The sequence below is a fragment of the Crotalus tigris genome, unplaced genomic scaffold (assembly GCF_016545835.1).
Source record: "Crotalus tigris isolate CLP2741 ecotype Arizona unplaced genomic scaffold, ASM1654583v1 scf7180000018940.2059657, whole genome shotgun sequence".
NCBI lineage: Eukaryota > Metazoa > Chordata > Lepidosauria > Squamata > Viperidae > Crotalus > Crotalus tigris.
Genome location: NW_024097284.1, coordinates 1,492,501 through 1,508,617, shown reverse-complemented (window position 1 = coordinate 1,508,617; position 16,117 = coordinate 1,492,501). Strand labels below are relative to the sequence as shown.

The following is a 16,117-nucleotide window of genomic DNA, read 5'->3' as shown; positions in this document are numbered from 1 at the left end:
CCTTTTACCTTTGAAAGACGGTTCATTCTTTCTTCATTATCTTCTGTATTCCGTAAACTGGGAGGCACGTACCAGAAGCAAACATTTGTGTGTTGAGGCTAATAAAAGAACAATAATGGAAGTAAGCACTGTGTTTTCACTTGTCCCTGGGGTTGCCTTTCCTATGATTGTGATCAGTTGAAGTGTTGTTGTTGTTTTTTTGTTTATTGACTTTGGTGCAGCAGAGTAAGAATCACTAGCATTGTAATCAATGCATCTACTAAAATTTATTGCATCTTATGCTGGGGAAATCATGTTTCACTCCAAATATCTGTTTTCTTAAGAAGGTGACATCCACATTCAAAATAGTCTGGAACACACTAATGGATAATTTTATCATACATTAGAATTATTTGATTTATTTTTACCTAAGTGTTTGTAATTCATTGCCCATTACATCAGATGTATGTATTCTTTTTCATAAAATTCTCCATTGTGATCCTGTAGAAGACTTAATATGGATATCCCTCTTGAAACAGAGGGACAGAGCTAGAGAATAAAAGCATTTATTTATACATATTGTAATGATGGGCATGAAAGAAATACTGAAATAATTAACTTCTCAATGGCATTTGACTTTTTGAAATGTAATTTCTTTCTTTGAACTTCTACCACCACCCCTAACCAGCGAATTAGCCCACTAAGCATTGGGAAGTAATCATGCATAAGGCCTAGTTATCTGAGGAATCACCTGTCTTCAATCATCTGGCATGTTTTGGAAAACCTTTCATATACAGTATAAGTATAGACATATATGACCATAAACCTTAGTGCTGATTCCTTGTAGCATGAAGATTAATAGAGAAACATTCTCATAGTTGTCAAGTACTTCTATGGTACTATGTCTCTCACCAGAACCCACAAATAATTTGTGTAGGATACAATTGCTTGTGAATAAGTTTTGAGATCTGTCAGTAACCAAACAGTAGTTAGAGTGCTAGACAAGAAATAAGAGAAATTTTAGTTCATACCCCCACTAAGCCAAAGCTCTGAGATTGTCACATTGTCATAATTCCACATCTTGGAGTTATGAGGGTAAAACTGAAGGATGGAATATGATGTATACAGTTTTAAATTTCTGAAAGTGTATTAATATGTCAATTAATAATAAACAAATATTACTATACTGATGGAAAATCTCCAACAGCACAATTTTTCCATGATAACTTGGAAGAGAATCCATTGGTGCATTCTCAAAGATCATTGTGCCTACACACTGTACAGCCCAGTATAATGGACGGCTAAAACTGTACCTGCTGTTCAAAACTACAATTGAAAACATACCTTTCCATCAAACACCATTTCATAGCCTTCTCTGTTCTTAATTTTGTTATATAGATATTCTGCAAGATCCAAGCATTTATCAATATGTGCTTCGAATCCTATGGTGCCCTGCAGAATAAAGCAAAGAAAAAAACAGCAAGAATGGCTATACAAATCACACTAATTTTTTAAAAATGGAGCAAGCAGATACAAGTGGAGGGCGAGTAAGTTTGTACTTTCAGATCTGTAAGACAGAGGCAAGCCTTTCTGGATAAACCAGACAGGAAACACAACAAGATAAACGAAATCTGCTTTATTATAAAGGTACATTCATAGAAACTTGTAAGTCTGAAAGTACAAAGCTACATTGAGGGAGGCTTCCTTAATTTTTTTAAGAGACTGCAGACTTCTGCTCCTCTTGTCTGATTATTCCTTAGGCAGCATCTCTTCTCTTTTCTCAAGAGCCCCCATGCATCCCATTACAGGAGGTCACAAATGACAACTGGGCAATGTCCTTGCTTAGTAACTCACAGCCACAATAACTCCACTTAACAAAAACTAGAAGTGCTAAAATTTCTGCATCTAAGTAGTGGAATCATTTGATATTGCACTTTATCATCATGTCACTTAGCAATGGAAATTAAGGTCCCAATTACTTGCGTTAAATGAGAACTACCTGCGTATGCAAAACCTACTTTGGATTAAGTGGATCAAAGACCACATTCTGTTGGTACTTGTGATATGGAAACTGACAGCTCAACAACATATATGAATAGTCCTTCTACTTCCTATTATTAAAAAATATATTTATGGCCCAGTTACTCAGTAAATTGAAGGTCAGAAATTACTTGTGACATATGGATGAATTATGTACAAATGTGGATTACAATTATACAGAACACAAGAATTAACCATTGCACAAAATTGTATATTGTGTATACATAGATGAGAAGTCCTTATATTCATAATTTTTGTGGTGCTTGCTTTCCCTCCCCCCGTTTACTGATTTCTTTTCGTTCTTTCTCTCTCTCTTTTTTAAATTAAGTTAATAAAAACAACATAAATAATAAATAAAGGTGAAGACAAAGCTTTTCTAGAAAGATTTTAGGGTGTGATGTCATGCATGTATTGGGACTTTATTGGTTCTAGGGCGATGTTTTCATACTTTATTATATTTTTACTTTAGTGAGCTGCTGAAAATCTTTTGATTACAGTGGGATGAACATTTGATTAATAGATAAAATGATATAAATAACGAAGGAGAGGAAATGATATATTTCATTTCACTGAGTGCTGGAAGGAGTGAACTCAATGATTGGTAAAGTTATTATTAGAACATGGGTGTCAAACTCGCCATGTCACATGACATGTTGCGAAGTATTGCGACTCTTTTTGCATTGCTGGCAATGGGGTGGGCACAGCTTTGGGCTGGTAGTTTGACACCTCTGTTCCAGAAAAATGAATGCTGATTGACTTGTCTTAAGGTGAAAGACCACCCCAAAAGATCATCTCAAGCTGAACAATGATAACACTATGCTGAATTTTCTTCACTATGCAGATAGTATGTATAGCAGATTAGGGCAGATTTAATTTGTGTTGGGAATGATTTATGGATACTGGAATAAACAGAGATGGAACAAAGATCTCTATAACAAACACTACTTATTTATTTATTGCTGTTTACAATAATGAATCATTTTTTAGACAACTCATGCCAGAAAAATTGGAATCATTATGCAGGAAATATTTATTTGGCAACTCCTTTTCAAATGGCCAAAGAGATGGTCCTTTGAGGTTTCTTACAAATATGCCCCAGAAAAGAACAGATTTTTAATTTGTTTCTCTACATCAATAATGTGCCTATTCTTAATTGCTGCCTAAAGCGGAAGCAGGTGTTTTCATCACAGTTTGCCACATCTAGTTTTAAGAATTCCTACAACAAAATCCTTTCTGTTTCCCAAAAGCTTTTAGCTTGATTTCATTAGAGCATCATAATTACACTCCCAACTAGCAAGAGCTGGATGCCAAGCCATAATTGCATGACATCAAATGTTCTAAGCTTGAAAGTGACACCCACTTTCTGGGTGTCTACCTGGAGAAATGTAAATGTTTTTATATCATTGTTTGTTGATTACTCCCAGCATTCTTCTCTTATTTGCTTCTTAAAGAAACAGAGGTCTTATGTAAGACATTGCACAAGTTTACCTCCAAGCTGCAGTGCAGAAGGACTAAGAAGGGTTGCCTAGCAACCAACAATGTCGATTTGTCCAAAGCATGATGGAGATGGAAGCAAAATGTTCCCTTGACCATTTTTTAAAAATCATGTGTTGGTAGGACAAGGGGAGGAATAGGCAGAAGGACATGCCAGAACATAAAAATGCTTGAAAATTTAAATGGAACCAATAGAAACATTGGCATGATCATGGTCTAGAGTAGAGGTCCCCAATCTTTTGGGCACCAGGAACCAGTTTTGTGGAGAGAGGTTTTTCTGCGGACTGGAGGGTGTATGGTTTTGCGTGCTGCCTGCATTCTGTGGATGGGGCTTTGCTTGTTTGTGCGGACCAGTTGCTGGCATGTCGCAGCCCGGTACTAGCCCACAGATCGGGAGTTGGGGACTCCTGGTCTAGAGCTAGGTATAAATATTTTAGTAACATGAGTAGGTGATGGGCAGGGTGATGATATGACACATATATAGGAAGACCTATAATCCCTCCTCAGCACTTTTGCCAATTTCTTTTTCATTGCATCTATTTCAGAAGATACATTAGAGTTGTTATGTTTTTCTGCTTTAACAGGAAATCTTGGCTTCCATTTTATGCAGTTATAATTTGGGACTGCAAAAACAGGGTTGGGACTGTATGAGGACCTAGGGCTCAAAGTGTTCCCTACTACAGAAACACTCCCTTTCAAGAAATACCCTGATGGGAATTTGGAGATGGAGCATGAGTCAAAGAAATCAGGAAATGGAAATCAAGAAAATAGTTTAGCTGAAGGTAAACCTGGATGTACCTCCTATATATAGAGCAATATATATTATCTTCTCAGCATATTCCAAATAAGTAGCATTATCAATGATGTTCCAAGCACTCCACTATAAAATATTCCAAGGAAATTAGCAGACCTGGTCTTATCTGCGCCATGGTGGCACAGTGGTTAAAACGAAGTATCGCAGGCTACTTCAGCTCACTGCCACAGGTTCAATCCTCAACATCTCAAGGTTGACTCAGCCTTCCATCCTTCTAAGGTTGATAAAATGAGGACCCAGATTGTTGGGAGCAATATACTGACCCTGTAACCCACTTAGAGAGGACTGTAAAGCACTGTGAAGTGGTATATAAGTCTAAGTACTATTGCTATCTCTGAAGTTTTACATTTTTCCTTATTGCATTTTGAGATCCCTGGTTTGAGGTACTCTTATCCCCACAAACATCATCAAAGTGCTTACCTTTGCTCGCCACATCAGCCATAGTTTAAAGACATCAACGTGGCGTCCACATTGCAATGCTTTGTCTCCAGTATCATAAGAGAGATCATAATGCTTATCTTGTTGGAAGAGGTAAGAAGCATGCATTTGATTGCAGCTTTGCATCAGCCCCTTAAAAATAAATAATAACACTCTACATAGTTCTGATTTATTGCATCTTAAAGAGCTACTTGTTGTGTTGGAAAAGATACCAAAAAGAGCAGGCAAAATGATTGAGAAGCTGAAGAAACTCTTCAAGAAAAATTCTCATAGTGTTTGGAAGTTTACAAATAAGGCAGGTACAGGGACCACGTCAAAAGTGAATACAATTATGCAAAATCTGGAAAGTGGAGTAGTTTGTTAATATCAATATCTGTGGGATCATTCAATGAAACCAGGCATGAATAGCTATGTAGGGTTTCTAGTCTAGGGAGTCTAAGAAATCTTATTGCATTCGTAAATTATTTATGGGCTTCTCACTGGAATCTATTGTGGATATAGAATTTTGGGTCTTTATCACTTCCACACAAGTGGTATTCTTGGGTTGTCTATTCTAAATAAAGTGTGGATCAAAGTCACTAAAGCAATGTCCTACTCCTCTTTTATGAAAAATAATTTAAATACAAAAAGGATTTAAATAAAAGATTGGACAACCATTTGTCTGGGATGGAATAAGGACTTCTGCCTTGGGCAGGAGGTTAGACTGAAAGACTTCAAAAATCCCTTCTGGGCCTTTAATTATATATGCCTTTCCCCTACTGGACAGTTATTATGAAGCTTATTCTAATTTTGGATTTAAAAGTCATTTAATGTTTTTGTTTTTAAATTTCAGATGTTATCTTAATTACAACTGGTTGTATCAGCTCTCACAATTGTAATAAGCACATGAAAAGGCAAAAGTTTGAAGGCAACAAGACATTATCCAAAATTTTAGAGGCTCACCTCTTCGCGTACAAGCAAGGCAGAACACTGCAGAGGAACTCCCATCATTTTGTGTGGGTTCCACGTCACGGAATTTGCTCTGGAACAGAAACCAAACTTTAAAAGGAAGTGAAGGTTAGAACAATTAATCAGTGGAACAACTTGCCTCCAGAAGTTGCGAATATTCCAAAGCTGGAAGTTTTAAAGAAGAGATTGGACAGCCATTTGTTTGAAATAGTATAGGGTTTCCTGCCTGACCAGGGGGTTGGATTAGATCCCAGAATTGGTCCCTTCCAACTCTGCTATTCTATTCTATTCTATTCTATTCTATTCTATTCTATTCTATTCTATTCTATTCTATTCTATTCTATTCTATTCTATTCTATTCTTGAAATGATCAAAGACTGTAATCTTAGAAACTCAGATGGAAAAGCAAATATAAAATGTAATAGGATTTTAATAAGGTCAAAAGCAATAAGACTGAAAATAAGCATTTTTTTAAATAAAGAAGAAAAAAATAGGCAACATAATTATTTGATGTCACCATCAGACTTCTATTCAACTTAATTGGATTTGCAGACAATCTTTTTTTGGTATTTAACACAAAGATTAGGGACATCAATCATAGCGCTAAAAATAAACTTCCTCATTATCTGAAACCAGAATTTTAATATTTACCTATAGCATTTTCATTTTCCATACTGTTTGTTTTCTGATTCATCTTTACATACATTTTAGAAGATAATTATTAATATTGGTTCAACAGGTTGATAAAACATGTACAATATTTCAGTTTTAGGTTTCACAATAAGCAGAGGATATATTGAAGTTTCACATCTGTATCATCTGTTTTGTTTTTGTTTTGTTTTGAGGAGGAAAGCATATCTAATAGCATTTTATATTTATGTTTCACATTAGTTCTGGAAGGTGGATAATATTAAATCATTAGGATGTGTGATAATGAACCTATATATTATCTTAGCTTCAGTGAGAAGCTAAGTAAAAGCTGAAATACTGTATGTAATGCTAAAATACTGATTTGCGTGTTGCTATCCATTACACACCATTGTTTCCTGCTACCTTGGAAAAATAATAATTTAGAACCTTCTACTTCTGAGCTCTCCACTATCTAAACCTGGAATATTGGAGTTGTTAAAATATGTTTAATTGAATTACTTAGGATTTGAAAGTTTGGCTTAATTCGGCTTAAACATAGTTTCATTAAAACAAATGCCTCCAGTTTCCTTATTAACATGTAGAAGAGGGAACAAAGCAAGAACCCAGGATCAGCTAAAGATTGTTCATATGCTCCTATAAAGTATTAGGAAATATAGAATATGGAATAATGTATTCCATGCATTAAAGTAAGCAATTAAGTAATTAACCCATATGTGGTTTAGTAGATTGAGTAAATGCAACCATTAGAGTTCCAACCATGGTTTAAGGCTTGAACTATAAATTCAGACAGTTGTAGTGAAGCAAACTTTAGTGAAGCAAAATATGCAGTCAACATATTAAACAGTATAACTAAAGAAATGTCCTGGAAATATTGGAAGTATGAATTCAGTGTCATTGATTCTTCATGAACCACTAACTACAAGCTACAGATATAATATTAAGGATTTATTCAATGTTCTGTCTTTGTTATTCTGCCAATCTTAGATGCGAAAGACCAGAACTACACATTATGTTTTAATTAAACAATTTTATTGCTAATGCCTATGCACAGGAATATTCTCAACTAATGGTTAGCACTTACTAGAAATTAAACAAGGATCAACAGAATTCATGGTGGATTGGAGTTAGCACACTTGTGGCTATGTAGGGTTTCTAGGATTATCCCTCTTTTGACTCTGCCCCCAGGCGCTGCCTCTTCTTCCCCTACATCCTAGTCTTTGCCTAAGAGATTGCTAATTTCAGAGTCACTTTCTTCTCTTTGAGTCTCCTTCTGATAGGATGCTGTTAGGTGCTAGGCTGTCCCCAGGGACAATTTGGTAGTTAAGACACCAGGCAAGAAGAACTGGGCCACCCTTAGTTCTAATTCTCCTCTAGGCACAAGGCCGGCTAGGTGACCTTGGGCCAGTCACTCTCTTTGAGCCCTAGGAAGAAGGCAAGGACAAACTATTTCTGAAATCTTGTCAAGAAAACTACAGAGTCATGTCCAGAATTTGGAGGCAGATAGGGAGAGGGAAAGAGGGAGGGAAGAAGGAGGAAGAGAGAGAGAGAGAGAAAGGAAGAGAAAGAAGAAAGAAAGAAAGGAAGGAAGGAAGGAAGGAAGGAAGAAAAAGAAAGAAAGAAAGAAAGAAAGGAAAGAAAGAAAGAAAGAAAGAAAGAAGAAAGTCCTTGTTTTTATAATGCATTTTCCTTTAAAAATCTCCTTTCTGTTGTGGTTTCAACATCTACTTCACTAATTATTGCTTAGATTAGATTCCTAATGCTCACACAGAGTTCCAACAGGAAGAGATAATAACTTTCTGTATAACTAATATATTTTTGGCTTGTAGTTTTCAAAATATATTACATGCCTATAACACCCTTTTTCATATACCGTATCTTTCCTAAAGAATCCCATAACAGTTGGGGAAAGAGATGAGACCCATCACTCACAAAAAAAGTAAACTGAAATTATGTACATATTTCTGAATATTCATAAGAAGCATTGGACTGCATATCCAATTGATTAAATCCAGGTTGTGTAGTACAGAACTCACAATTATGTTTTTTTAAAGGTAAAATAAAGAATATTTAAAATAAGTTGAAAGAAAAACCTATAGGTACAATATAGAACTCATAAGAAAACAAAAGGGGAACATTTAATTAATCTGTATGTCAATGTAAATTTTATATTGTCATTCTGTTTTAGATTGAGTTCCAGTTTTGGCCTTGTGACCTAGCCTTTTGGATGAAAGAATTGCTTAGATGCTTTTAAATGAACAACACAATTTTCCTGTAAATATAAATCCTGAAACAAAAAGAAAAAACAGTAAGCATTAAAATAAGTATCTTCTATAAACTTTAAATCCTTACACGTTAAGTAATGAAAACAGAGGCATCATCCGGAAATTCTTAATTCTTAATGCTTTGTACGCACTTTCAGCAAATCTCATATTTACAGTTGAAACATGCAGGTTGATCATGTTAATATATAATGCTATTCTTTGCTACTCCATACATATGAAAGGAACCTAAAACAAAATCGGATCGTTTTGAAGAGGTGAATAAAGCTTAAAGTGTGTGTATGTGTGAATGTGTTTGTGTGTGCCTGTGTGTATGTGTGCATGTGCATGTCTATGTGATAAACAATATTCAGGTCTTCTGTCACCTAAAATTGAATTTGCTCCTTTCCTGCACTCTCATTTCACTTCCATACATACTTTAATGAAAAAAAATCATCTCCAAATCCTCAGGTTTTTTTTTGAAAAAGAACAAATAGGCAAAGATACAATAATATAATCAGGGCTTGGGTGGTATCACAATAGAGTCCACGGTTGTGCAATCAACCTCTCCCCCACCATGTTATGAATGCTGCATGCTTGGTACATATAAAACGGGAAGAGTCTTTAATCTCAACTGGTCACCATCTAGACTTTTTTTTGTAATTCTTGCAAATGCCCTGTTATGTAAGCATTTTACACCAGACTTCCTTGATGTCAACTGTCCAATTGGCAGATCCAGAAAAAGAAATTCCTGGGACATTATTTTACCAAGAATATAAACTTTACTGAATAAACTATATTGGCACAGACAAAGCGAAACCAGCTCTGGGTTTCCTGTGCAAAAGCTACTATAGTTAATTCCCCTTTTTCCCTATGGGCCATTCACAGTCCATTACGTCCATCAATCACTTCTTTTCATTTTGTTATGGAAACCAGCGGCCATGTTGGTCCACCTGCTCAATGTGTCCTTGGGTTGAAGCACTCTCTCAGATTACAATTGCCCCTCCCCCACCCTTGCATTTCATCCCACCTCCTCCCTTTTCTTTATCAAGCTGCCAGTGAAGCAGAATATAGGTGAAAGTGCAAATCAATCTTGACACCTGATCCAACTGCCGATATTTCAAGGGTACTTTAACTTGCTTGGCCCAAAAACGTAATATATGAAAATTATTGGAATTGATGCTTTAAAAGTTGGAGAATGCCTACCAGGAAAAAAAAATTCCTAGACAATTATTTCAAGCATAAGTTAAATCTGTTTAATTTTTGCCAGGTTGAAGTTTCCTGGTATCATTGTGCACTGTATGAGAAACATATCATAATACTGTTAAAAGCCATACCTGTCAATGCCATTTAATTTCCATTTATGTTTTCTTGACATCAGCAGCCCACCACCCCAAGCTCCCTGGAAAAAAAGTAGATTGCAATCATCAGTTCTATTAAATAATCGTTCAGATTTTCGAAAACATAACATTCACATATTTAAATATGTGAATCATTTATTAACAGCTTTTTACTTATTTGGGGAAGCAATTAAAACTTCGTGAATTGCCAAGGGTAGATTTTGATCAGTTTTCCAGTAATACTGTAGCATATATTGGAACTAGTTTGAATGCCTTTTAAAATATTAATAAATCTTTCAGCACAAAGATATTCCATATATATATATATATATATATATATATATACACACTGTAAAAATCTATCTCTATCTCTGTCTCTGTCTTTGTCTCTGTCTCTGTCTCTGTCTGTGTAACGTACCATTGTGGATACAGATAAGTTGTTTTGTTTTGTGCAGGATTGATTTATCTATCAGAGTTAAGTAGTTAAGCATAAAGTCTACATAAGATAGTATATCTTTGCACATCAAATGGTTCACCATCTTTAGAGCATCCTCTTATCTTTGAGAAACAGAAATCCTTTCAATGTTCCAAAGATTCTGTTAAGAAGTTTATTTTAACATGAAGCAATATAGCCTAGGCACAGTTAAATCCTCTGCTCCTGCATTATCATCCCCACCAGCAGACCCAGTACTGGATTTACAATCCGATGCTTGAAGATTTCATACTCACATCCACGTGCATCCATATCTTATACTTCTTGCAAATATCAGCAATAGCTATAAGCGGATCAAAAGCTCCATATACCGTAGTTCCTGCAGTGGCACTTACTAGAAAAGGAACAAATCCCTACAGGAAAAAAAAACCTATTTCAGCAGAGATTAATTTCTTCTTTGGCAGTGCATAAAAGACCACTTTCTATTATGAGGCAACCAAGAGATTACACAGTACTTACTATTAGTTACTTTTTTTGCCATGTGATTGCTACTTCTAACACAGGGGGCAGCAAACTGCCAAAACAATAGAAGTGATTCAGTATTGTTTACCTAAACAACCTAATGGGGTACATAACAGAACATTTGAAGTGCAATCTTAAACTCTCAGAGCAGAGAAAACCTAATTAAATGTCTACAACTTCCTTACATTTCATCTAAACTCTGTCAGGATTTCCTCATTGGGGATCTTTACAGTAACTCAGCTCTTATTGTGTGGACATACAATAATGTTTTGCTGAAATACCTACACAACACTCAAATTTTATCAGACTAGTAGGATGTATTATTTTCCATGATTGGGGGAGATAATATTTTTAGGAAACCAATTGGCTAATAAAATGCTATCGATGAGGCGTTACCTTTGCAAATTTACCAGAGATTGATCAATGTTTGCTTGGTTGCATGAAACCTCCTTTTAAAAAGGATGAAAGGAAATTCAATAAAATTCATGTAGGCTGGATGTGATCAGGCAGAAAAACTGCAGACCGTAAAATGCAGACTAGGGACAAGATATGGTCAGTTCTGTAATCAGTGGGGAATACTGGGGTGCCAGGGGAGACACTGGTGGTTGTAGAAATTCCAAATCAACAGTGAGATACTGTTGATTTGTGTGAAGTGGGCACAGCAGCACCTGCTTGAGAAAAGCACATCTTCCTTCCCCTGTCTTGATCACTTTCTATAGAGGGACGATTGAGAGCATCCTGTCATACAGCATCACAGTCCGGTTTAGAAGCATCACTGCTTCAGACAGGAAGGCGGTGCAGAGAGTGGTGAGTGTTGAGTCCTTGGCGGAAAACAGACACGAGAAGCAGTTGTAGTTCTCAGTTTTCTTTATTCTGTGTTCAGCTTACAAGTAGATGGCTTCAGCAGCTCCCAAAACCTCCCAGCTTCTTATATAGACATTTCCCGGGTCAATGCGATACTTTTCCCACGCCAGCACCCGCGCATGCGCATGGCGCTGGCGACAGCCTGTCTGGTCCCGGGCAGCTTTGCACCTGCCCGGGACCGCCTGCAAACGCCCTGAGCCATTTGCAAGGCTCGGGACATAACACCCCTTTCCCCCGGGCTAAAACTACTACCAACATATAATCATTATTTTATGCAGTGTTCTGCTTCTCAGTGCTCCTGCCGTTACCTGGCTTTTGTTTAGCCAGCAATGTTATGTAATCCTCTAAGTATTTAGGAGGCTTCCTTGCTCTCTGTGACCTTCTCAGCTCTGGGTTTCTGACAGGTGTTCCCTGACTAAGGGGTGACAAGAGCCTGTTCCCCTTATCATGCCTTGGCGCCTTCCAAGGACTTTGCCCCAATGCCTGGCCTGCTTGCTCGCCCACCGGGCTCGTCAGGCCAGGGCTTCTGTCACTTTGTGACCTGGTTGACCTGCCTAGCTGTAGGCCCTCGGGCCCCTTGAAGTGATAGCCACTGCTGGGTGTCTCTATAGAACCTCCTAGGTCCGTCCAAGACCTGTCAGGAGGCTGTCCAATCCCTAAGCCCCATTCTGTGTCCGGGCTCGTGTGGGTCTCTGTACCTTCCCAAAACTCAGTTACTCCCTGATTTGGGCTAGAGGTGTTGCGGTCGGGACTTGGTTCCTCAACCACCTCCCTGTAAGTTTGACCCCCTGTAGGATTAGGGGTAAGGTCAGGCCAACTCTGGGGATTGTGTGCCAGCTCTCTTGCGGGGAATGATTTGTTGGGATGCCCCCGGGTATCCTCCGTTACTGGAGTGCTGTGTGATGTGTGTGGAAAGTGAGTATGCACCCGGGGTGACTCCCTGGCTGGAGTAGGCGTGAGTGCCTGTTGTGTGGGTAAGCTCCATGAATTCCTTTTCGGAGCACTTGCGGAAACTTGAAATGGGCCGTCAGTGGCTCCATCAGTGGAGATGGGCAGCAACTCGTGCCCTTCCCTTTGCTCCAAAGGGTCCCCCTCCCCCCTGGAAAAGACCCAGGAGTCTCATCTGAAAGGTCCTGCCTAGGGCGAAGTTGGTTGATGTGCTGGCGCAGGACACGACCGTTGTCCAGAGCTACCTCGTAGGAGAGAGGACCTGTGACCTTGGAAATAGAAACGAGGACCCATGTATGACCAGGCCCGTAATTGCGAGCCCAAACCGGGGCACCCACAAGTAGTTGTCTAGATGCCCTAGGATGTGAGGTAGATGAAGGCAGTCTGTCCGGATGCAACCGGTCAAGTTTAGTAGTAAGTTGACGCCCCCAACGAAGTTCAGCTGGGCTTCTCCCTGTAGAAGTGGACGGTGTGGTGCGATAAGAAAGGAGAAAGTCAGCCAACCTGTGATGCCAGTCCCCGTAGGTGAGTCTTTTCAATACGTCCTTCGTGATGCGCACCATACGTTCAGCCATACCGTTGGTGGACGGGTGGAAGGGCGCAGACGTGGCATGACGAATCATGTTAGCCTGTAAGAAAGCTTGGAATTCGGAGGAAGTGAATTGAGGGCCGTTGTCAGACACAATGACATCTGGAAGCCCGTGTGCAGCAAAAATCCCCCTCAGTACCTGAATAGTCTTTGCAGTGGTGGTGGATGAGACAGGTACAACCTCAAGCCCTTTTGAATGGCTGTCAACAAGGACCAAGAAGAACTGGCCCTGAAAGGGCCCAGCGTAGTCAATGTGCACCCTAGACCATGGGGACTGTGTTTCCTCCCATCTATGCACAGGAGCTTGGGGCATCTCTGGGCGAGATCGTTGGCACAGGTGGCATGCATGCACCTTAGCCTCAATATCCTTATCTAAACTAGGCCACCACAAGTGGCTGCGCGCAAGAGCCTTCATATGAACAATGCCAGGATGACCCTCATGGAGGGATTCTAAGACCCTAGTCCTCATTGAGGTGGGAATGACAACTCTGTTTCCCCAAAGCAGACAACCCTGAGAAAGGGACAGCTCGTTCCTTTTGGACCAGAAACTCTGAAACTCAGGACTAGGGCAGTGCTCAGGCCAACCAGACAAAACCCAGGAATGAACACGTGAAAGTGTGTGATCTGTACCTGTTTCAACGGCAACATCCCTGGCACTAAGAGGGAGCTCGGGCAAGGCTTGGATTGATAGAATGTTGACAGCTGCCGCAGGGTCAGCTTCTACTACTGGCAGAGGCAATCTACTGAGGCCATCAGCATGGCCCATTTCTTTCCCAGGCTTGTGGAGTAAAGAAAAATCATATGCAGACAAAAAAAATAGACCACCTAAGCATTCTGGGGGAAATGATCTGGGGAGTCTGCTTATGTGTGGTAAACAGGCCCAGCAGAGGCTTATGGTCAGTGAAGACCATGAAATGCCTGCCATATAGAAAATCATGGAATTTTTTAATTCCAGCAACAACAGCCAGAGCCTCCCTGTCTATCTGAGCGTAGTTGCGCTCAGCAGAAGACAATGTTCTGGAGTAATATGCAACAGGAACCTGAGTTCCATCAGCCCTGAGGTGGCTCAGTACAGCACCCGCCCCATAAGGAGAAGCATCACAAGCGATGCACACAGGAAGGGACTCATTGAAATGTGCAAGTATACTGTTAGAAGTGAGCAAGGCCTTGACTTTGTTAAAACAAGCCTCATGTGTTTGTGACCAGTGCCACACTGCTTGCTTGTCTAGTAGCCTGTGAAGAGGCTCAGCCACACTGGCTTTATGTGGAAGGAAGGAATTGTAGAAATTCAGGAGGCCCAGGAAGGCCTGGAGTTCGGCCTTAGACTTTGGCCTAGGTGCGTCTAAAATAGCAGTTAGTTTGGATTCAGCAGGGTGAATCCCAGCAGCGTCAATTTTGAACCCCAGAAATTCAGTAGAAGGCACCCCTATTTTGCATTTCTCCTTCTTAAACTTGAGGCCTGTTTTCCTGAATCTTAACAGAACAGCCCTTAGCCTTTCAGCTAGAATGTGTGTGGAGTCTCCTGCAATTAAGACATCATCAAAGTAGGGGCAAACCCCCGGTATGCCCCGTAGTGTGTTTTCCATTACGCTTTGGAAAATCCCAGGAGCGACATTCACTCCAAACTGTAGCCTTTTTACCTTAAAGGCTCCCCTGTGGGTCACAATAGTCTGAGCTATAGCAGCATCATCATCAACAGGCAGCTGTTGATACGCTTGAGCTAGGTCAAGCTTTGCAAAAACGCGCCCCCCCTTGAGGGAGGCCAGAATATGACTGACCACAGGAACAGGATAGGCATGTTGCTGCAATGCCTTATTAAGAGTGCATTTGTAAGTCAGCACAAATGCGAATGTCCCCATTTGCCTTTAGAGGCGTGACAATGGGGGTCTCCCAAGGACTGGAATCAACAGGTTCTAGAATTCCCTGTTGGATCAGTTTGTCTAACTCAGTGTCAATTTTACTCTTTAAAGCAAAAGGGACCCTTCTTGCTTTAATTCTAATGGGAGTGACAGTGGGGTCTAGCTTTAAGGACACAGGGAGTCCTTTGAATGTGCCCAGCTGGGGGCTGAAAACATCTGCAAATTCTTTGCAGACTTCCTGTAGGTCGAGTGTTTGTAAGCTGTTGAGTCCTGTGACATGTATCCCCAGGGCCTCAAACCAATCGAGTCCTATGAGACTCGTTCGTTCACCCCCTACTACTAATAAGTCTAGTGGACCTTCAAAACTCTTGTATTGCACGTTAAGGGTGGCCTCCCCCTTAACACACACTCTTGAATTTTGAAAATCTGTTAACACAATGTCAGAAGGCCTTAACTTGGCCTGAGTTCCACTACCGGAACAAATCTTCCTAAATGTATGCAAGGAGATGATTGAAAGGGCAGACCCTGTGTCTAGTTCCATAGTTAATGGAACCCCTTGTAGCTTCACCTTGAGTGACAGCTTTTTCTTAATGGGCTTGTGTGTGCCTGTCCTGAGGATGCTTCTTCGCGAAGCGCAAAACCCTACCCTATTCTGGCTGGGGACCCTGGTACCTTTCAGGCGCAGTTCTTCCTGAGGTTGTACCTTTTGTCGGCCCAGACACACAGCTGCAATGTGTCCTTGTTTGCCGCATGCCCGGCAGGTAGCGGAGCGGAACTTGCAGTCGGTTCTCCTGTGGCGACCTCCACAGCTGATGCACTTGAGTGGAGCTGAAGAGCTTCCCTTCTGATTTCCTTCCTTCGTGGGGTGGAGACGGTCGACTTCCTCGTCCGGATCCTCCTCGGAGTTTCCTTGGACGTCTTCCTGGTGCACGGATGCAAC

The 16,117-nt window shown here is 40.0% G+C and overlaps 1 protein-coding gene across 2 annotated transcripts in view; it reads right to left on the bottom strand.

Moving 5' to 3' along the window:
* Nucleotides 1-16,117, bottom strand: part of GAD2 (glutamate decarboxylase 2) — a 53,690-nt gene that overhangs the window by 4,097 nt on the left and 33,476 nt on the right. For both annotated transcript variants that reach the window (XM_039357723.1, XM_039357724.1), the window contains exons 10-15: nucleotides 10,692-10,808; nucleotides 9,960-10,024; nucleotides 5,708-5,786; nucleotides 4,748-4,897; nucleotides 1,324-1,431; nucleotides 9-98 (exon numbers count right to left, since the gene is read on the bottom strand). In XM_039357723.1, the coding sequence (XP_039213657.1) occupies nucleotides 9-98; nucleotides 1,324-1,431; nucleotides 4,748-4,897; nucleotides 5,708-5,786; nucleotides 9,960-10,024; nucleotides 10,692-10,808 (609 nt within the window). The remainder of the gene's footprint in view (nucleotides 1-8; nucleotides 99-1,323; nucleotides 1,432-4,747; nucleotides 4,898-5,707; nucleotides 5,787-9,959; nucleotides 10,025-10,691; nucleotides 10,809-16,117) is intronic.